At 40.4% G+C, this 19999-nt stretch overlaps 5 protein-coding genes across 5 annotated transcripts; all 5 read left to right on the top strand.

Moving 5' to 3' along the window:
• The first annotated feature begins 395 nt into the window (after window positions 1-395).
• lemd3 (LEM domain containing 3) lies at window positions 396-5815 on the top strand. Its single transcript, XM_085902740.1, has 13 exons — window positions 396-1620; window positions 2025-2065; window positions 2151-2220; window positions 2542-2615; window positions 2703-2782; window positions 2859-3004; window positions 3146-3247; window positions 3325-3427; window positions 3554-3720; window positions 3801-3882; window positions 3943-4048; window positions 4118-4196; window positions 4271-5815. The coding sequence occupies exons 1-13, from the start codon at window positions 438-440 to the stop codon at window positions 4438-4440; spliced, it is 2403 nt and encodes an 800-aa protein (XP_085758866.1). The 5' UTR covers window positions 396-437; the 3' UTR covers window positions 4441-5815.
• Window positions 5816-6357: 542 nt separating this feature from the next.
• Window positions 6358-7827, top strand: LOC147040137 (beta-2-microglobulin-like). The gene is made up of 3 exons (XM_085902472.1): window positions 6358-6527; window positions 7022-7297; window positions 7432-7827. The coding sequence occupies exons 1-3, from the start codon at window positions 6467-6469 to the stop codon at window positions 7443-7445; spliced, it is 351 nt and encodes a 116-aa protein (XP_085758598.1). The 5' UTR covers window positions 6358-6466; the 3' UTR covers window positions 7446-7827.
• A 325-nt stretch (window positions 7828-8152) lies between these two features.
• On the top strand, window positions 8153-9713 carry LOC147040136 (beta-2-microglobulin-like). The gene is made up of 4 exons (XM_085902327.1): window positions 8153-8364; window positions 8687-8959; window positions 9200-9237; window positions 9343-9713. Exons 1-3 carry the CDS (start codon window positions 8292-8294, stop codon window positions 9211-9213), a joined length of 360 nt encoding a protein of 119 aa, XP_085758453.1. The 5' UTR covers window positions 8153-8291; the 3' UTR covers window positions 9214-9237; window positions 9343-9713.
• A 314-nt stretch (window positions 9714-10027) lies between these two features.
• On the top strand, window positions 10028-14170 carry irak3 (interleukin-1 receptor-associated kinase 3). The gene is made up of 10 exons (XM_085902326.1): window positions 10028-10290; window positions 10545-10802; window positions 10880-11040; window positions 11240-11304; window positions 11374-11488; window positions 11552-11670; window positions 11746-11944; window positions 12545-12607; window positions 13055-13222; window positions 13325-14170. The coding sequence occupies exons 1-10, from the start codon at window positions 10188-10190 to the stop codon at window positions 13676-13678; spliced, it is 1605 nt and encodes a 534-aa protein (XP_085758452.1). The 5' UTR covers window positions 10028-10187; the 3' UTR covers window positions 13679-14170.
• A 343-nt stretch (window positions 14171-14513) lies between these two features.
• LOC147040134 (uncharacterized) lies at window positions 14514-17418 on the top strand. The gene is made up of 6 exons (XM_085902442.1): window positions 14514-14805; window positions 15111-15331; window positions 15600-15669; window positions 15775-15865; window positions 16015-16118; window positions 16271-17418. Exons 1-6 carry the CDS (start codon window positions 14670-14672, stop codon window positions 16606-16608), a joined length of 960 nt encoding a protein of 319 aa, XP_085758568.1. The 5' UTR covers window positions 14514-14669; the 3' UTR covers window positions 16609-17418.
• Window positions 17419-19999: the final 2581 nt, after the last annotated feature.

Raw genomic sequence — 19999 nt, 5'->3', positions numbered from 1 at the left:
GTGTCAAGAATTAGCATTTTAAATAGTGGAAAAGATCTCTTCATTGAAAAATAGCTTCAATTTATATTATTCCAGAAGGTGTACTGATGCCTTTCCGAGATTTTAAGGTTTGGCTTGATGGATAGATTTGTTATTTTCCATTTTCAATATTGTGAACATGCAGCATGTGAATACAGAAATTTGGGGATATGTACTTAAAAGTTGTTCTTTACAAATAATTATTTCCCACATTATTAATTAACAAAGAAACACTGAAAGCAGTAGTTTAATTGATGAAAGAGAGTGCAAATATTTTAATCATTTTTTTTTTCCTCCCCCGAGATGTAATAACTTTAAACGTCTGCCAAAGTTTTGGGTCTAATCCAATTAGATCACAGCAGCCTGTCACTTTACTACGTCACTTCCGCCCTAAAGTCCTTTGCTTGAGTTGGACTAAGATGGCGTCAACGCAGTTAACGGACGAGGAGCTTTACTCTGAATTGAAGCGCCTCGGTTTCACTCCGGGTCCGGTTACCGAAAGCACTCGGCCGGTGTATTTGAAGAAGCTCAAGAAGCTTCGCGAGGAGCACCAACGAGGAGTTCGAGTCGCCAAAACCCGCAGCGGCGCGGCGGTCAACAGCAGTGGCGGCAACACGGCGGGAGCGAGGCCAGCCAGCCATAACGTCACGCACCTGAGCTCCAGCAGGAGACCGGGCCGGAAGTCCACCGTTCTCGGCTTCAGCTCAGACGAATCTGACGCCGAAGCTCCGTTAATAAGGAAGGCTCTCAACCACGGCGGAGCGGCGCGGAGGAGCCCCGCTTTAAAAATAAAGCTCGATAAAGAGAAAAGCCGACATGGCGCGGGGAATCCACTGAACAGCAACAATTCTACGTTGGCTCTGGGGGGTAACCGACGTATCTCCTCGTGCTGGGGACCCGGCGTTAAAACGACTACCGAAGCGGATGGAGTGAATTACGATGAATCTGAGGACGAATTTGAACGGGGCCTGGAGAAGTCCTCGCGCTCTTTAAATGGCAGTAGGGCGTCACACTTGCATACAAGTAAGCTAGCTGCTGGGAATTACTCCGACTCCGACGAAGAGGCGGCGGAAGAGGTTTGGGGCCTTGGTGGAGACCCACAGCGGGGTAGTCTGGAGCCCAGACGGGGCCACGCGAAGGCGCCGAGTCTAAACATGGTGAGCAGACGGAAGGAGGGGGATGAGAACCAAGACGCGATGAGAAGCTATCCGAGGAAGACCATCTACGTGTCGCTTAACGACAACCACAGAGGAGAAGCGGAGAACAACCACGCCGACCGCCAGGACGTCAGTCGCTTCAGCATTGGGCTGAGACCGCGATTTTCCAAGTACAGCAGCCTGGCCAATACCTACAGCGGCAACCACTCCAACCACACCACCCCCAACCACTCATACAGCCAGCCCCAGAAGGAAAAGCTTTCTTCTGCACCGGTAGATGAGCTTTTCCAGCAGTTCAAAAGGGAAGAGGTGGCCACCTCCAGCGGTTTCAGTGCCCACTACCTGTCCATGTTTCTCCTCACGGCTGCATGCCTCTTCTTCCTTGTCCTGGGCTTCATGTACCTCAGGATGAGGGGCACTGGATCATCGGAGGTGGATGGAGTCAGTAAGTAAAAAAAAATTCCAGCACTCCCGCAACTTTAAAATCGAGCGCCGCTGGTAGAAAACAAAAGAAGAGACCACACAAAATCATTCCAAGCCAAACAGGCATTATAATATGAGCAAGTTTCCTTGCACCACAAGTAAATAAACTCATATCTGTTGATGATGTGCGACATGTGAGGAACTCAAACACATATCACATACAAGATTTATCTCCATCTCAAAGTAAATTTAGATTCTGATTTCTAGTTCCAGATGGTTAAACGGCCAAAATAAGGCGGCCGATGACTCACTTATTTAATGGCGTCCTCCAACATACTCTGAAGAAAAAGCAAATTTCCTGAAATCGGTTGAGCTTGTGGTCTCACTTTAAGGTTTATTTTGAATGTGTTCTTTCTTTTGTCGCAGTTAAGAGTCATCCTTTTGGCATCGAGTTCGACCAGACGCATGTAAGTACACTTTTTTTTTTTTAGCAACAACTATATATAAAACAAAGATTCGATTGTTTTATATGTGAATTCTTCTCTTCAACAGAACAAGACCATTAGGGACCTCATCTTGAACCTGTTGCTAGATCTCCATGATCATCTGGCGCTCATCGCTGGTGGGTATCGATGTTTAGCTTTCCAAATCTGCTGTTAGTATTTGGTTTGATCTCTGTAGCATAGTGGATTTAAAAAAAAAAAAAATTTAAATCAAGGACCTCCATGTGATCAACTTGCGTCAAATCCAATAAGATTTTGTTTTTATCATACTGCGGTATTGCCATCGTATACTGTGCGTGGAAAAGTTTGACATGCGGTCCGGTCCGTGCTCAATCCCTGTGATCTTCAATCTATACCTTCTTCCTTTTGCTAGTATAGTTGTTTTTTTAAAAATGTTTTTTTAAGAGCAAGTTGTCAGAAAGCACACAATTTTTTTACAGGCCAACATGACTGTGGAGACCAGCAATATCCCAACAGAAGTCTGTCCATAGAAGAAGCCTCTGCTTATTTGACGGTATAGTAATGAATGTGGACCCTTTTCACAATGATTGAAATTTGTCGTGTCATCTTCGTGGTGAGATTCATAATTGTCAATCTCCAGACTCAAAATGCGACGTTTGAGGACTTAGTCTACACGTCGCTTGAATGGATCATCAAGACAGGCCAAGATGTTGGGATAAGGTAATGGAATGGATGGAAATGTATATTTTCACATTGATTATGGTATTGGTACTGACTGCGCGCGTGTAATTTTTAGGCTGTCCGGCAAGGTCGCCGATGAAACATTGACCGACGTGTCCGAGGTCGCTTGGCTGGAATCCACGCATCCAAGGATGTCCTTCACGTGCCGCTTCCGCCGAGCTTTCCTCACCGTCATCAGCAGAGTTTCCCTCCTGGCAGCCGGTAAGACATCAATTTTTTCCGTAGCTTCGCCATCCGTGTTCGCCTGGTGATGTCATTATAATTAAAGAGGAATTTCCCCCCTCCCCACCCCGGCGTAAATGGAATGCCCGTCATGTTTCAACCTGCCATGTCTGTACGCAGCGGTCGGCGGCGTGTGGGGCCTGGTGTGCTACGTTAAGTATCGCTGGAGGAGAGAGGAGGAGGAAACCAGACAGATGTATCACATGGTGGAGAGGATCATCGGTAAGAAGCAAGGACTGTGCATCATCAAAGTTCCACAAGGAATATTTAACCTTGACTGTGTGTTTATCGCTGTTCAGATGTTCTAAAGAGCCATAATGACGCTTGTCAAGAGAATCAAGATCTTCAGCCATACCTGCCTATACCCCACGTCAGAGACTCCTTGGTTCAACCTCAGGACCGGTCAGTAGGGGGGGTCAACGGGGCTTGTTGTATTAGCAATGTTAGCATTAGCAGCGTTAGCTTTCCGTAACCAGCACATCCGCTCGTCCCGTTGAATAGGTGAGAAACACTCGTTTTGTCTCGCAGGAAAAAAATGCAGAGAATCTGGGAGCGCGCCGAGAAATTTCTGTCTGCCAACGAATCCAGAATTCGAACGGAGTGCGTGAGAATCGGGGGATCCGACTTTCTTGTTTGGAGGTGGATCCAGCCGTCTCTCAGCTGCGACAAGACCTCCAAAGTTTGGCAGGGAGAAGGTAAAGGCAGTGAAAAAGCGTCACGGCTCTTGTGATTCATCCACATTGGGCGTAAAATCGTTTTTATTTTGAATTGTCAGCTTTCACTCTGGACTGGCGGAATTCGCCACCAAACAGCCTGACGCCGTGTCTGAAGATCCGGAACATGTTTGACCCAGTCATGTGAGTGCCTCGCTCTGCCGACGTCGGTGGCGAGCGCTTCACAAATGGTTTTGTTCCCAGGGAGGTCGGGGAGAACTGGGATCTCGCCATCCACGAGGCCATCCTGGAGAAGTGCAGCGACAACAGCGGCATCGTCCACATTGCGGTGGACAAGAAGTGTCGAGAGGTATTCATTCACACGCCGCCGCCGCCACGTTCCCGACGTCGACGATTTCACGGCCACTCTTCTCAACAGGGCTGCGTCTACGTGAAGTGCCTCTCCGCCGAGCACTCAGGGAAAGCCTTCAAGGCGCTTCATGGCTCTTGGTTTAATGGTAGGTAACACCAGCGGGTGGGGAGGGAAGAAAAAAAAGTCCAGCAGTGACGGGCGGTACTCTTGCACCGACAGGTAAACTGGTGACGGTGAAATACCTGCGTTTGGACCGCTACCACCAGCGCTTCCCGCAGTCGAAGGCCTGCAACACACCCCTGAAGGCCTCCAGCCTCCACGCAAACGCCACGAACACTACGGCCAGCTCGCCCACACGCGGCGCGGCCAACTCCTCAGGCTTCTCGTGAGAAGTTTTTGTCCCCCCTCTGTTGGTCCTTTCGAAGCGGGACCACTTAAGCGTTTGTTTTTTGTTTGTTTTTTTACATTTCTATATGACTTATTTTCCCAGAGTCTTTTCCAGTGTTGGTTTTCTACAGATGTCGGTATCGGAACTCTTTTTTTCCTCTGGGTTTGACTCCAATCGCGCGTCTCTTCCACAGTCGGTGGAGTCGACGGCGCCACATAGCGAATATACCGTACGGCCGCCGCATGCATGGGCGTACGTGTCGGAACCCAAATGTTGATTTCCTCCCGTGATTTTTTTTTCTTCTTCTTCTCCCCCTGACGAACAATGTCGTTAACGCGAGGAAGGCATGAGCAGACGATGAGGACATGCTGTAAATACATGGGAATGACGGCACAAGCTTTACGAAATAACCTGCATTCAAAGCAAAACACAAGCCTCTGCGCCCCCCCCCCCCCCCCCCCAAAACCTTTTTTAATCGTTGATGCAGCTGTTTATTGTTCCTGTTTATTCCTCTTTTCTCCTGATGCCCTCCATCTTAACTTGCAGTGCTCCTGACATCACAGAATCAGGGGAGTGTTGTCTTGTACATTTGCCCCCCGAAGCTTTCTTCAGTTGTAATCCAATATTATATGTTACGAGTTGTATTATTTACCTCTGTCAAGTCTGGCCCGTTTTTCCCCCTCTCATGATTTTTTTTTTTTTTTTCCCCCCCCTACTATCTCGCCCATTTTAAAATGATGCCACCGTGACCTTTGGAGCACTCTAAATACATTGATAGTTTGTTACTTGTAATATTCCAAGTTCTATTAAGAGACATAACTGCTTTTTGTTTTGTTTTTATACAGCACCTCTTTATCAACACTAAGATGCACCTAAATCAAGTTTCTAAATGCAGTGAGTTGAAAGTCGCATTCAGTATTTGCAGTGTAGAGTTGTATGAATGATGCACATTGACAGATGTTCACAACCTGGTGCAAAACAGTTAGCAGCAAACATCCCAACCGTGCCTTAAATGTGTGTTACCTTTTTTTTTTTTTTTAAGATCGGCACTGCATCGCTGTGGGGAAATGTACAATTTATGAAATGTTGAAACAGGTTTAAGGGGGTAAGGAAAGCTGGCCCTAGATGTAGTTTTGGTAGATTTCTGAGATTTGGTATTTTGTAGCAGTTTTGTCTGATTTATTAAACCAAATGCTCCTCTATTTATTTATTTTTTAAATCAGCCATGGTGATGTACTATTTGATGTCACTAGAACTGTTACATAATGTGTTAGCTTGGTTTTTTTTTTTCTTTTCTTTCTATTAAGGATTGACCTTACATCCGCTGCCAGACAATTGTCAGGATGTGTAAAACAATAAAGATCACTTTCAGTAAAAAGGTAATTAGTTTATTTTTTAAGTGCAAATATAACGAGTAGGATTTTCAGATTTCTTGGCAGGTGGCGCAAATACCTCTACCCAAATATGCAATCCAACAGATATGTTAATTTTACATTGTAGCAATATACTTTTTATCAATTACTTGAATTGAGTTTTGATGCGTGACCACTAGGGGTCAGTGTTTATTATTTTTGAAAAAAAGATCATGTACACAGACTTTTTTTTATGTATACCTACATAAAAATCTGCACGAATTTTATTTCTCGGAGCCATTACTGCATAATTTAAAAAACATATTTGGTTTATACCTTTTAATCCGTGTAAATTAGGAAAACATTTGCAAATTGACCTCCACCGAGCCCATCACAATTGTCTTTTCTTTTTTAAATGGCGAATGTGTTAAGATGAAAATAGCCTGCTGAATTATTGACGTCGCATTTGTTAGACCAGAAGATTCAAATTTCCAGAATGCAATTAAAAAAAAAAAAAAACACGCACACACCCGCATTGGGCGGGCTCAACCACACTATTTCAACTGCGCATTTCCTGCAAGTCTTACTTTCGATATCATCGCTTGATTCAAGTCAGAGCTGCACATTTCTCGCGTTTAATTTACGACAGAAATCCGATCTCTGGTGGACTCAGACATGAAGATCGTAGTCATCTTGGGTGCTCTGGCAGCTGTCTATTTGGTGGACTCCAAGTTGCGTAAGTATATGATTCAACATTTCGCGAAATCGTTTTTTTTTCCTCCTTAAATCAGTATTCATAAACAAAGCTGATTCTTCTGTAGGAAATATTACCAAAAAATATCGAGCACAAATTGAGTGCCTGCTTTTGACCAAGTTAAGTTTCGTTTTCATGGAAATCACACACCGGAGTGGCTCCGCCCTCATTTATATAACAATAGGATACGTTGGACTCCTTACTAGGTCAAATGAAATAAGATCGAATAAAGAACTCAATAACTTTAGTCAACTGAAGTAATTTTGCCACAACTGTTTATTCATAGCTAAGGAGTTAAGTTTTCACGGTGGATATCAAAAGTCTGCACACCCCTGTTTAAAAGAATAAAACATGTCAGAAAAAGCATACAAGAACATCTGAACTTTCATTTGAGATGAATTAAAAACACTTTTGATGGGTGTTTGACTGTCGTTAGTGAATTCCCATTCTCAAGTGACTTTCTTCTTCTCTGACAGAGGCCCCGACGGTGCAAGTATACAGTCATATGCCAGCAAAGTTCGGGGAGCCAAACACCCTTATCTGCCACGTAAGCCAGTTTCATCCCCCTGAGATCACCATCCAGTTATTCAAGGATGGAGAGGAGCTCCAAAATGCCAATGAGACCGACTTGAGCTTCGGAAAGAATTGGCATTTCTATCTCACCAAACATGTTGAGTTCAAGCCGATGATGGATCACAAATATATCTGCCGAGTCACTCATGCCTCCAATCCTGCCCAGAATTTTGATTGGCGTGAGTAAAATTGATCACAATGGATTTTTTTTTTTCAGTTATAGATTATTTCTCATCGTTTTTTCTATCAATGCTATTTGATGCAAATTTGGATGCTCTTGTTAGAATAATACAATGTTCTTTTTTTCTTACAGAACCCAATATGTAAGGAGGGCAAGGGCCATAGATGTCATTCCATCACAATCCAGCCAGAATGATAAAATTGCAACTACTCGCACCTTTTCTGCATTTAATGTGATGCTACACTTTGGCTTCAATTACGGATATTTTCTGTCAATTTTAAGATAGACTTTCACTGTCATTTTCCTATCCCATTCTTAAACTCACAATTCAAGGGCAATAATCACACGATGGAAAAATAATAACCATAATTAACCTTGAGGGTTTTGGTCACTGAACTGTCAAATAGGATGTGTGTTTGATGACAATGATTACTGTATGTTAAGTAATGATCCATCCATTTCCTGTATAACTTTGGGTCTCGGGTGTACTGTAGCCTATTTCAATCATCTAATAAAAACAAAAAGGTATCTGGTGTTACTTTTCTTATACTTATGTGTTTATAAATATTGAGCAAAAGGCATACTTTGATACTAGAATATTTTTTAATACATAATATTCTTCGATGGATTAATAAATAGATTCTAAAAAAAATTATAGGGCAAACGCCAAAACAAGTTAATCAAGTTATTAGAAACTGAATAAAAGTCTGGAGTCACCGAACACCATAAAATGGGAGCGTCGGGTGACTTCCGCGTATTTAAGAACCGGTTTTGTTAATTGCACCGAGGCATGCCAACTTGCGGGTGGAGTTTGGGTTTTGTTTTCAAATCCATCTTGCACCGCCCGAGCGGCACAGGCGTGTATCATATGAAGCGCCCTTTGCATATGTCAAATAATCGGTGCTGGGTCAATGGGTGATCGCGGAGTTCAAGTCCGCACTTTACTTTCGTTTGCTTGGTTTGTTTAAAATAACCAACGAAGTGATTTTAAAATGATGAATACACACGGATTCTCAATCGTATTTGTTTTTTTCTGCCTCTTGAAGTCTACGGTGACCAAACAATGTAAGTATAGTTTGGTATTATTTCAAAATATTTATAAGAGATTTTATTGTTGAGGACGGAACAAGCGTTTAAATCATTACTGAACTACAAATTTAAAGTTGATAATTTCATTAGTTTTTCTGTTAATAATTTTATATGCATCATTATAAGTTTATAAATAGTTCATATTGTCTCATCTTGTAATTATTTTTGATTTAGCTGATTTTGTGTACGGCATACTAATAATGAACCCGACGTGCACTTTGACCTCTAAACATTTGTAAAACTCTGGAAGAGTCACAGATAGAGCAACCCATTTTTTGTTTTGATTTATTTTTTACAGCACCACCAATTGTTCAAGTGTACAGCCGGACGACAGGAGTGTTAAACAAACCCAACACCCTCATTTGCCACGTGAACAACTTCCATCCACCTATAATCACAGTGGACCTGCTGAAAAATGACATTGTGATCAAAAATGCCAATCAGACCGAGATGGCCTTTGAGTTGGACTGGGACTACTACATGACCAAATATGTGTCCTTCATCCCCCAAAGGGGAGACAAGTACACCTGCCAGGTGACCCACATTGGGATTACCAGGACATATTTATGGGGTATGTACCATGAGGTATTTATTTATTTATTAGTATGGAATCGAATAATTAATTCTAGCGACTGAACACTATAATGTAATTCATTTTAGCTACAGTAGATATCAGATTCAGCCAATATTCCAAATCATGTGACTTGATTTTATGATTCGTGGTTGAATAAAAACTGTGATTATAAATCACAGGCTAAACACATTTGAAGCTCAAAGTCTGTGTTTACAGTCTGGTTATCTTTCTCTTCAGAACTGGATATGTAACATTCTCCCGGTCCTGTGGTTTAGGTATGTACCGCCTTCCTTCTCAACATTATTTATGAAATTATGAGAGCAAATACTTTTTTTTTTCTGTTCTCATTACTAAGTTCTTAACTCCTTTGTTTGCCACAGGTCTGCCAGAGGAGTGTCTTAAGATGGGGAGTTGAAAAAAAAAAAAAAACGACTGGTTCCTCGACCGGTTTGAAACGATAAACAACAGACAATGGAATAAGGAAGTGATCACGCGTATGTAATTAATTAAGTTGGCCAGTAGAGGGCAGAAGAAACAACAAAAAAAAACAGGAAAAAAAAAAGCTTCGACAAGTGAATGTTTACTGATCTACCATCATTTGTGATATTGTATAACACTACAATAGTAGAAAAATATGGATTTCAGAATTGCTTGGTTTCTCGTCTTATTTAATGGTGTCAAAATTCTTAGAGAAGTCGAACTTTACATACTTTTTCTTCAGCATTGTAATAAATCCATTATGTTTTTCTAATTACGTGTCATTCCTGTACTTTGTTTCCTAATGATATAGTGCTGTACCAAAAGTAAATTTTTGCTTATGATTTTCAATTTAAAAAGGTAATTCTTTACATACTATTCATTTTATTTGACTAATTACTGCTGTGTTTTTACACAGTGCAATACTGTACAGTGGAATTTTATTAAAATTATGAATGAGAGTCGACCTTGCCGAAAAGAAATTATGAATTGTCGCCATTTTGTGATGTTAATATTAAGCCTAGATTATTTTTGTGGCAAGCCTCGGTTCTTTCCTTTCCAAAAAGGGGGTGGGGGGTGACGTCACTCATTGTTTACTGCGGAAGCCCGGAGGGCGGTTTTTTACCGGAAATATTATAAAACGTACCCGGCGAATGACTCCACCAGTAAGGGGAGTTTCCACACTTTCGCCATACACAAAATTTCATTCTTTGACACTTGTGGCTGTTATCAGCGCAGACAGTTTAATATGGACCCAAACACGTTTCTCTACAATGTCCCTCCGTTCCTCATTGAAAGGTTTTGTGAGATCATGGACACCGGATGTAATCGCTACGGATGGCGCGAACTAGGTGAGTCTTAATTGATTTATTATTTTAGCGTTCAAATCGCTATTTGATGGTCATACCTCAAATTTGATTATAGATGATATAATTAATTAGTTATTGATTTATCGTAATTGTTATACTTTGAGAAGCAGGTGAATGATACTGGTTCAAGGATAGACCCTTGTTGGACACCACAATTAATTGACGTAGTCGATGTTTTTTTTCCATTTTTTTAAAATTTCAAAGTAATTAATAATATCTATTTAATTTCGCGCCAGCCGCTCGTATCCTCCCGAGCTTCAAAGAGGTCCGCAAGTACGAGCGCATGGAGGAAGGCGGTCGTAGTCCCACCAAGGAGCTTTTGTGGTCCTGGGCTCAGCAAAATGCGCAATTGCAGGATTTGCTGAAAGTCCTGCAGGACATGGGCCACTCTAGGGCCATAAAGCACATTCAGGACCACTTTTATGGAGTCAATAATGGTGCCTCCAGGCAGCCTGCACCTAGATTACACGTCAATCAAATAATATACGCAGATGGTAAGTACATTAAAACATTAATGTGTGTTTTTTCAAGTTTGAGAATGATTCACTTGAAAATTGAATTTCTGAATCAGGGTTTTCTCCAGGAGAACCCCAGCCACAAATCAGTTTGAGGAGAATCTTAGAAGCAACTAAAGATTTTAACCACGAAATGAGAATTTCAGAAGGCTGCTTCGCCGATATTTACTTGGCACGGATGGGAGGCAGAACATTCGTCGTAAAACTTTTCAAAAAGGTAACGACGTCTTGTTAAGATCGTCTCATTTGAAGTATTTTTTTTTTTAACATTCCATCGACCTCTTTTTGAACGGAATGATATATTGACTTTTTGAAACCACACTGCATGAGTTACATGTGAGTCAGAATGTTAGCAAATGTGAAAGGGCAACAAACGTGCATTACATTACTTAACAATCTTCATCATCCTCTGGTAGGTCTATAACATATCCTGGAAGAATCTTTGGGACATTTTCCAAAAAGATATGGAAGTCCATCAGTTGTACGTATTATCGGTCAAACCAATTTGATCGACGTTGTGGAGATTACGAACATTTCTGTTGTGTCACAGGCGCAGACATCCAAACATTCTCGAGGTGTTAGGCTGCTTTTCCGATGAAAGGCGCTACTGTCTGGTTTCCCCTTACATGCCGAAGGGATCGCTCTTCCACAGACTCCATCATCGGGTAGATTAAGATTTTTTTCTACTTTTCCCGGAAAGTTTTTACAAATTTTCTGATGCTCTACAGAACGGTGGATTGCCTTTGTCCTGGCAAGAACGTTTCACCATCATAAACAAAATCGCCAAGGCTTTACATTATCTCCATGAGTCCCAACCATGTGCAGTCATCTGTGGGAATCTTTCCAGGTAATGATTGGTTTTGAATTACTTAATATTATACTTGATATTAAAAAAAAAGGCAAATTTTCATGATGTCTGCAGTTCTAATATACTCCTGGATGACGACACGCAACCCAAGCTGTCCGATTTCTGCCTGGCCCAACTCCGTCCTCATTCGGTTGAACGCAATCATACCATGACCATGGATGCAGGTTTCCACGGCAACCCGGAGTACCTCCCCGAGGAGTTCCTCCGAAATGGCAAACTCTCAACCAGTTTGGATATTTTCAGCTTCGGAATGGTGACGTAACTCATCAACTTTCTCGTTGAACAATAACTCAGCCCAGTTAAAATAGATTTTTGACTTTTATAGGAATCAAAATAGTGAACTCTTTTTCCACGCTTCCCAGTTAATGTATCACTTCCTGTTTTTCCAGTATCAACACAACACAATGACAATTTGACATGGTCTACCAAATTGCCAGATTCAGACTTCTTCTTTTGGTTTAGTTTAAAAGTGTGAAGTGTGTAAAAAGCAAGAGTCTGAAACGAGAGGAAATGAAACGATATAGTTGTCATAGTGTTGGCCCGTTTTTAAAAGTACCAGTAAAGTCAAAGTCTGCTTTATTGTCAATTTCTTCACATCTCAAGACACACAAAAAGATCGAAATTGCGTTTCCTCCTATCCCACGGTGACAAGACATATTTTAGATATATATTTATATTATATTATATTATATTATATTATATTATATTATATTATATTGGTCCACGGACAAACAAAACATTTAAGTAAATAATAATGCAGAATATTGGTACATCCCTATTGATAATAATTCGTTTTTCTATTGTTAAAACGTACATGAACAGTACCTCACATTTCAGCAATGTATGCCCTTAGGTCGTCATGGAAACGATGACAGGACGTAAAGTCGTAGAGGAGCTGCCGAAACGCACGCTGCTGGTGAGTGACTTCTACGGCAGAAAGAGGAACAGTGTGGTTTTACACTTCCTTTTGCCTGCACAGCCTAATGCTCTAGAATCTAGATTAGATTTTTTGTTTTGCCCAAAGAGGTGGCCTTTAATTTTTGTAGCACTAAAAATCATAGAAATTTTTCCAGACTTCCTCTAGTGGTCCATTAAATATTAAAATTGTGCAGAACGTTACAGTGGTTAGATTTTTTTAATTTTTTTCAAGCAGTTATTTCAGTCCAATTTTTTTTTTTTATTGAATTGAATGAATTTGAATTAAATTTAAAAAATCGAATTAATATTGAATTAATACATTTAAATTCCATTAAAAAAATCTATATTTACAAATATTGAATTCATAAATTTAAATTCCATTAAAAAAATCTATATTTACTATAAGTACAGTTATGGAAGTGATATCGACGTCTATTTTCAACAGCGAGATTTGCTCACCTCTGAAGTGGAGGACAGCCGGAACGTGGACTCTTGTTTGCAGTTTTTGGATACGTCAGCCGGTCAATGGCCAACGTCTTTGGCACGTAGCCTTCTGGATCTTTCTTTGCAATGTGTCTCGAGTCAACACCACTGCAGACCCAGCATGGAGAACGTAAGCTCTGAATATTCAATGAGTAAGAATTTCTTATCAGGGGCCATTTATTTTACAACAGTATGAAATGGACTTTCCGGACTGCTTTGATTAACATTTTAGGTCTTGAGTCAGCTGCTGCCACCTCCAAGCTTCTCCTCTTTGGACTGCCCTCACAGCCTGGATGATGGCGGCGCTATTCACATCCATTACAGCCCGTCACCCAGCATTCCCGTAGAACACGACGAACAGCGAAGCCTCCCTGGCTCTCCGGCGCAGTCACAGCCCTGCGAATGCAGCCAATCAGAGGTGACATATATAAATGTGACTGAGACTGTGGAAACCAAAGGAGAAGGAACCCCGTCGTACAAAAGCTGGCCGGTACAGTGCAGCTGCCAAGCTGAGACTGGAGGTCTGTCCTGTGAAGACTGCAGGGCTAATGGTTTTAGCAACACTAGCCAGGAATTGGCTGAGTAATTGGACATTTGTTTATTTATTTTTTTATGATTTATGTTGACTCCTTAACCTTTCCGTCATACACATAAACACATTTTAAATGTATTTAAGTTATTTTTGTCGTAGTATTTAATTTCATGTTCCTCGTATCTTCAAATAGGGGCCTTGGTTATTCACTGATGCGTGAACAAATAAATGTCTCGACCCTTTGAGTGCCTTCTACTGAGCAAATAAATGTTAGCAGCCAATGTTTGAGGAGATATGGTGACCAGCCCCCTTTTATAAAATTTATTGGAAATTTGTTTTATTTTGGATATGCAAAATATACCTTTATGACTGTAATACTCATTAACACTATGTATAAAACCAAAGCTGATATAGTATGACTACATTATGTCATGATGATATTGGAATATTTTATAGTTTAAAATTATTGTGATAACAACCATAAAAGAATATTTTTGTCAGTTGTCTATCCAGGTTGATATTTATTTATGAATTTATTGCTATGGAGTCCCCGCTTCCTAAAAAAAGTAAATTAACAACCGAACAGTTAATAAATTGCATCGCATAAATTCCGATTTTTACACTGAACTTTAACGCAACATCACTTATCACAGGAACCATAATATGATAATTTTCAAAATAAAATTCATTCAATCCCGCAGTGAAGAGTAGGAGATTATATGCACGAAACAAATGCAATATTAATTGAAATATTACAGATGGAATAATTTTTTTGTAGAACACGTGCTTTCACAACGACGAACCCATCGTTTCCTCTCGGTGCTCACGTAATTTTATGAAAGACCTTCAAGGTTATCCTTTATTCTGAAAGGTTGCCTTGCGGAAAAAGAGTTGTTGATTTGGTAGTCAAGCTAGTTTGTGGTCAACTCAGCTGTGGCCTCGTTGTCCCGCACTACCAACTGGGCGTCGGTTATATTTAGTCATTATTCCATTTTCTGCACGACTCTATCTTTGACTGAACCTTGGTGTGACAAGGGGTTCAAAAATGGTCTTGTCAACGTCACAGCAAGTCGCCTTGGCGTTCACGGCGGTGCTGTTCACATTTGTGGTCCTGCCAAAGATGTTCGGTGTCGGCACTGGGGCGAAGGAGTCGAGGCTTGACCCTCGTTACTCCAGAAAAGGTGACGTCAGATATTATTGTATGAATGTAAAAAATGTTCCAATTGTTTGTATTCTTCATTTATTATAGTTCATTATTTTTATTCCTTCTATTATTTTAATTCCATATCACCCAGCATCATTCCAATGTCATTCAATATCAATGAATAGCATCCCACATTTTTATCAACATATTCCATATTTTCACCAATATAAACTGCCCACATATTAGTTCAGTCCATACATAATGTTGGTTTTTCATGCACACGATAAAAACTAAACTCACGTTTCCATTGTCCCTGTGTTGGTCGTACAATATTCATGACAGGAGGTCCTGGTCCAGGTGCACTTCGAGTTCCAGCCTCCGACAAGGTCGCCCCCAATTCGCATCAGTCGGCCGAGAGCATGCTGCAGATGAAGAAGCTGATGGAGCAGGAGCTGAAGGGTGACAAATTCAAATCCAACAACAACAGCAAAGGCTACGTCTTCACGCTCATGCCCCTGTATGCCATCGGAGTGGGAGTGTTCGCGGCATACAAGTTTTTGAAGGTAGGACCGAATTCGGAAGTATAAACCACTGAAACTGTTTAATAGGGCCCGACCGATTAATCATTTAAAATGGGCTGATTCAAACTTTTTTTTTTATAATCGTTTATCGGAATTTTTTTACGCTAAATATAGGAATTTTGAAAATTCATATTGGTCGGCTCCTATTGTTTCATACCCCGAGCTTCCCTTTCATTTTGCATTTAAGTATACAACCACTCTTGCGGAAATACAATATGATTTTTTAAAATATTTTTATTTCCATTTGCAGATTAAGTCTTCAGATGACCAAGCACAAAAGGATACATTTGCAAAGGGGGCCAAAAAATCGGCAGAGGCAGGTGTGTTTTTTTTTTTTTCTTTTCCATACGCTTGGATTTTGATTTGAATACCACAATATTTGTTTCCTACAAGTCATCAAAACGTGTTTGCTTTTCCGCCCACAGAGAACCAGTTGAACGAACTGGAACAAAGGCTCGCCCAAACAGAAAGGATGCTCAATTCTATTCTCACCCAACTTGACCCGCTCACAAACTGGTGAGTGCTTTGAATTTGGCTATTCATAGGTTTGACCCGCTTAGAATAGTAATCAACAATCTAACATGTAAACAATCATGACCCCGTGTTACGTCGTGAAATGGTTCAACACAAACCAACTCCATTTGTTTCCTCTCTGCCGGCATCAGTACCAAATCTGTGGCCCAGGAGCAGAAGAACGAGATCATGACCCAACTCCAAACCATCCGCTACCTGATGAAAAAGAGAGGAATGGACTGTCCGCCTTTGAACGGTGCGTTCAATTGTCGCGTGGAGAAAAAAATCGATTATATTTAACTTTGAACTACAAAGCATTTACAGATAATCTTTCAGAAGTCTTAGAATGAACTTGAGTGAATGAAATACAGTTTCTTCTTTCCCCCCCAAAATATTTCTCCTTTTCAGAGGCCTGCTTCGAGCAGAGCCTGGACAACCTCATCGAAACATTGGGCGCCGGCGAGACTCCTCCGGCCAGCGACACCAACGCCGATAAAACCTCCGAAAAGCCACAAGACGTAGCCGATGGCGGCGGCGTGAAGAAACCAAACTCGGAGGAGGAAGAGGTTGAAAGGAAAGATGATGATGACATGGAGGGAACGGAGGAGGCTGAAAAAGATGAGGAGGAGGAGGAGGAAGGATACGAGGAGTTTGATTTGATGCCTTCGCACGACGACACAAAGTGTGAGGAAAGCGGTAAAGTACAGCAGCCATGCGGGCTCAGGCGCCGCAATCTTCCTGAATGAACTTCTTGCAGGAAATAACGTCCTCAATGTAATTATCGTATTTATTATATGAATATTATTCACAAAAAATCGTCCAAAAAAAACTTTCAATCACTATGTAAACAGGGCTTGAGTAGTTGTTGCTGATATCATGTAAGTGTAGTCAGCAGCTGTTATTAAATGTGAAAATTGTTCAAAGAAAAAAAAAAAATTAATGTGCCTTTTTAAAGTTGGAATTATATGGACTCACCAAAAAAAATAATTCCTAATCTTATTGGCCACAGCTGCTCATCCTTTTTTTATTATTGACAATTTTGTTTTACCACAGTGTCTTAAGAGGGACTTTTGAACGGAAGGGGGCGCCCTAGAGCTGGACGGAAAACATAAAAAACGTGACTTATTTCAAAAGTAGATTTATATCACTGCATGTTTTTGTGATTTCCTTGCCTGCAAAATGTGACAGCATGCTATCAATGTTTTTATACATCCCCTAGCTATATTTTCCCAAATCGTCTTTGAAAAACTATTTTAATAACTATGACAATTTTTAGTTGGCCTTTAGCTGCATTTGAATGAAAACACAAATGTTGGATCCATTATTTATTTTTGACTTACCCTCCCCAATATCCATATATTGTGTGTCGTGGAAAAAATAAATTTCTTGTCGTGCTGCATTGACATAAATTAGTGAATTTTTAGACTCCACAGGAAATTATTTGTCCTTGCTAACATTGTTGCTAATACAGCATTGTTCATTTATTTTTAATCCCCAGTGTGTCAAAATATATTTGACATACAAAGTTGTACCAACATAAAAGTTCCTATAGATTTAAAAAAAAGTTACATTTGAAATAAATGCACTTTTTAGTTTAGGGAAAGATTTATTCAAAGAAAATTGCATTCAATTTTTTTGAACGCATCGAAATGTTGCGTAAAATATTACGAATATTACCAGGAACACCTTTTCGATCACTTGGTACAGTCAGGATGACAGTTCTCATTGTGTCCTGTAGAGAGCGCTGCAGTATCACAATAACAACGCATCGAGGCCAGTCGGCGAAAGACACGTTTAACCCTCACTGTCGTAAGTTTTTTATTTTATTTTATATTATTACCCCTCTTAATTTAGCTTGATAACTTTATTCAGAATGCCAAGGGAATTGTGAAATATTTATCTGAGCGAGCATGCGTCATATCCTAGCATACTTCTGAAATGTGACCTAATTAGAGAAGTTCTGCCGGGTGAACTAAACCAACCGCCTTAATCACGACTCCTAATTAGATATACGGCGTTTATTAATGACTTCCTCTCATTGCGGCATGGAAACAAAGTTGTGGGATTGGTCACAAATTAGCTTCTCAATTAAGGAAGGCAACATTTAATCAGCCCAGTCTTCGTCCAATGAGATTCGGGCCTAATTCCTTCCGAGGGTCTGCACTTGCTTTATTGTGCTAGGTGATTTTGGAATGAAGGTAAGAAGCATTTACAGTTCATTGCACCAGATCATATTATTCTTCCACCTGAGTGAAGTTTTTTTTTTTGTCTGTTCGGCCCTGAAATGTTTTAAAAGTCAGCAGGTTTGAAAGTCAGGCAGAAGGATCACTCTGACTTAAATCTAAATCTTAGAGACAGTCTGGATAGGTTAAGTTCACAGGGTGAAGCATTCCCCCATCTCTGTCTGACAGGCCTTCTAGCTCTCTAGTTCCCTGATCTAAATATGTTTTAACAGGATGAATAAGCATGTGCTTGAGATGGAGTGGAATGATATATATATATATATATATATATATATATATATATATATATATATATATATAATATCTGTAATGAATCAACTTATTTAATTTTTTGCTTCTGTAACTTGAAACTCAGACTTGAGACTTGCCTGCCTCTGGCACCGATCGTGTCTATAGCTCACTTAGCGGAAAAACCGTAGCGGCCGAGAACCTTGTCTTTCCGACCAAATGTTGTTATCCTGCAATCCTTGATAACGATCAACTACTCGGCCGCTCTATTTTTAGAACCAAGCTATCGCAACGGGTGTGGGAAAAAAGACTCAAGTCTGGATTCTATTTTAAACAACATTACATTTGCACCCAAGGGAATTGTGATTCCAAGTACTGCAATTGACTTTGTTTTTGTTTGTTTTTTACGGAGAGGTCACCTTGAATACATGCTATTTACCGCTTCCCGTAAGCATGAGAGTAGAAAGGGAGTATACGTATCTTGGACCAAAAATTTCATCCCCCGTGATGAATGATCTCATTAGTAAATCACAGAACAGTCCAATTTTCCAACGACACCAAAAAGGTCTGCTTGAGATGGAAGTGGGTGGTAACCCGTCACGGAAAAATGAATAATATAACTGGAATGTATGTGTGTGTGTGTGTGCCCCCCCCTCAAAGATCTGTTGGCCTAAAATGCAGCAATTCCAAAACTACCTGAAAAGTCATCCCAGATCAAATTTTCTGGTTAAACATAGTTTTGGAATATCTTTCTCCATTTTGTGGACTTGAGGTATTTTTCCATAGACCTTTCTTTTATAGTTTGACCTTTCGAAGCAATTTTCTGTCTCGATTGTTTGATAGCGCCGACGCACTTGGTTGTGACAACAATCCATTGCACCACTCATTGTTTTGCCCTATCGGGGTCTCCCATAGAACAAAAAAAAATCTTACAGCATTTTTTTTTCATGATATTATGTAACTGTTTTGAATACAGTGTCCTCTCCAATCTCCAACCCAAATCTTCATTTATTCCATTCCGTACAGATGTAATCACAAGAAGTAATGAGTAATTAGGTTACTCGGAGGTTGCCGTTTGACCAAGCGGCTGCATTGTACATTAGGGAATAATGATGCGTGTAATTAAAGGCGAGCCTCCTGCTTTGTCTTCGTTGATTGAGTTGTGCTCAAACTTAGTTAAGATTTCACTAGCTCCTCCTTGCGCAGTAGAAATTGTACGAGAAATATTTTTATGTTCATTGCAACAGAATTTTATTATTTAGTAAATATTAAGTAAAATGCATAGTGTTGACCGCTCAAAATTTGGAGATGCGTGGATTTACTTTTGGGGCGCAACAGTGCCCCCCCTAAAAAAAAAACGGGCTAGACACGCCCATGCTGACACATAAATCATTGGCGTTGGCATGAAAAATTTGCGCCCCCTTGTGGATACATAAGACGAATGTTGAGAAAGTATGACATCGTTGAAGATGTTGGTTTTGGAAACTCGTGGGGGGTGTAGACTTTTTACGCAGTGTAATTTGAATTTCATGGCTGTAATTTACAATAACTTGAGTTAATATTGAATTACAATTGAAATGTTATTTTGTCTGGATTACATTTCTGATTTTTAGTAGACAAAGCATACAATTAAATTAGATGCTGCTTTATTACCATTTTTTTTCTT

The sequence above is a fragment of the Syngnathus leptorhynchus genome, chromosome 21 (genome assembly GCF_054491065.1).
Source record: "Syngnathus leptorhynchus isolate UIUO chromosome 21, UIUO_Slep, whole genome shotgun sequence".
NCBI classification, from domain to species: Eukaryota; Metazoa; Chordata; class Actinopteri; order Syngnathiformes; family Syngnathidae; genus Syngnathus; species Syngnathus leptorhynchus.
This window is presented reverse-complemented; position numbering and strand designations above follow the sequence as displayed.

Bases quoted from the DNA above. Each gene is read 5' to 3' on its own strand.
- lemd3 (XM_085902740.1), top strand. From the start codon at position 438: ATGGCGTCAACGCAGTTAACGGACGAGGAGCTTTACTCTGAATTGAAG. The intron at 2,066-2,150 runs GTAAGTACACTT...TCTCTTCAACAG, and splicing joins TCGAGTTCGACCAGACGCAT to AACAAGACCATTAGGGACCT. The intron at 3,883-3,942 runs GTGAGTGCCTCG...TTTTGTTCCCAG, and splicing joins AACATGTTTGACCCAGTCAT to GGAGGTCGGGGAGAACTGGG.
- LOC147040137 (XM_085902472.1), top strand. From the start codon at position 6,467: ATGAAGATCGTAGTCATCTTGGGTGCTCTGGCAGCTGTCTATTTGGTG. The intron at 6,528-7,021 runs GTAAGTATATGA...CTTCTCTGACAG, and splicing joins TTTGGTGGACTCCAAGTTGC to AGGCCCCGACGGTGCAAGTA.
- LOC147040136 (XM_085902327.1), top strand. From the start codon at position 8,292: ATGATGAATACACACGGATTCTCAATCGTATTTGTTTTTTTCTGCCTC. The intron at 8,365-8,686 runs GTAAGTATAGTT...TATTTTTTACAG, and splicing joins GTCTACGGTGACCAAACAAT to CACCACCAATTGTTCAAGTG.
- irak3 (XM_085902326.1), top strand. From the start codon at position 10,188: ATGGACCCAAACACGTTTCTCTACAATGTCCCTCCGTTCCTCATTGAA. The intron at 11,305-11,373 runs GTACGTATTATC...GTTGTGTCACAG, and splicing joins GATATGGAAGTCCATCAGTT to GCGCAGACATCCAAACATTC. The intron at 13,223-13,324 runs GTAAGCTCTGAA...TTAACATTTTAG, and splicing joins GCAGACCCAGCATGGAGAAC to GTCTTGAGTCAGCTGCTGCC.
- LOC147040134 (XM_085902442.1), top strand. From the start codon at position 14,670: ATGGTCTTGTCAACGTCACAGCAAGTCGCCTTGGCGTTCACGGCGGTG. The intron at 15,332-15,599 runs GTAGGACCGAAT...TTCCATTTGCAG, and splicing joins CGGCATACAAGTTTTTGAAG to ATTAAGTCTTCAGATGACCA. The intron at 16,119-16,270 runs GTGCGTTCAATT...TCTCCTTTTCAG, and splicing joins GGACTGTCCGCCTTTGAACG to AGGCCTGCTTCGAGCAGAGC.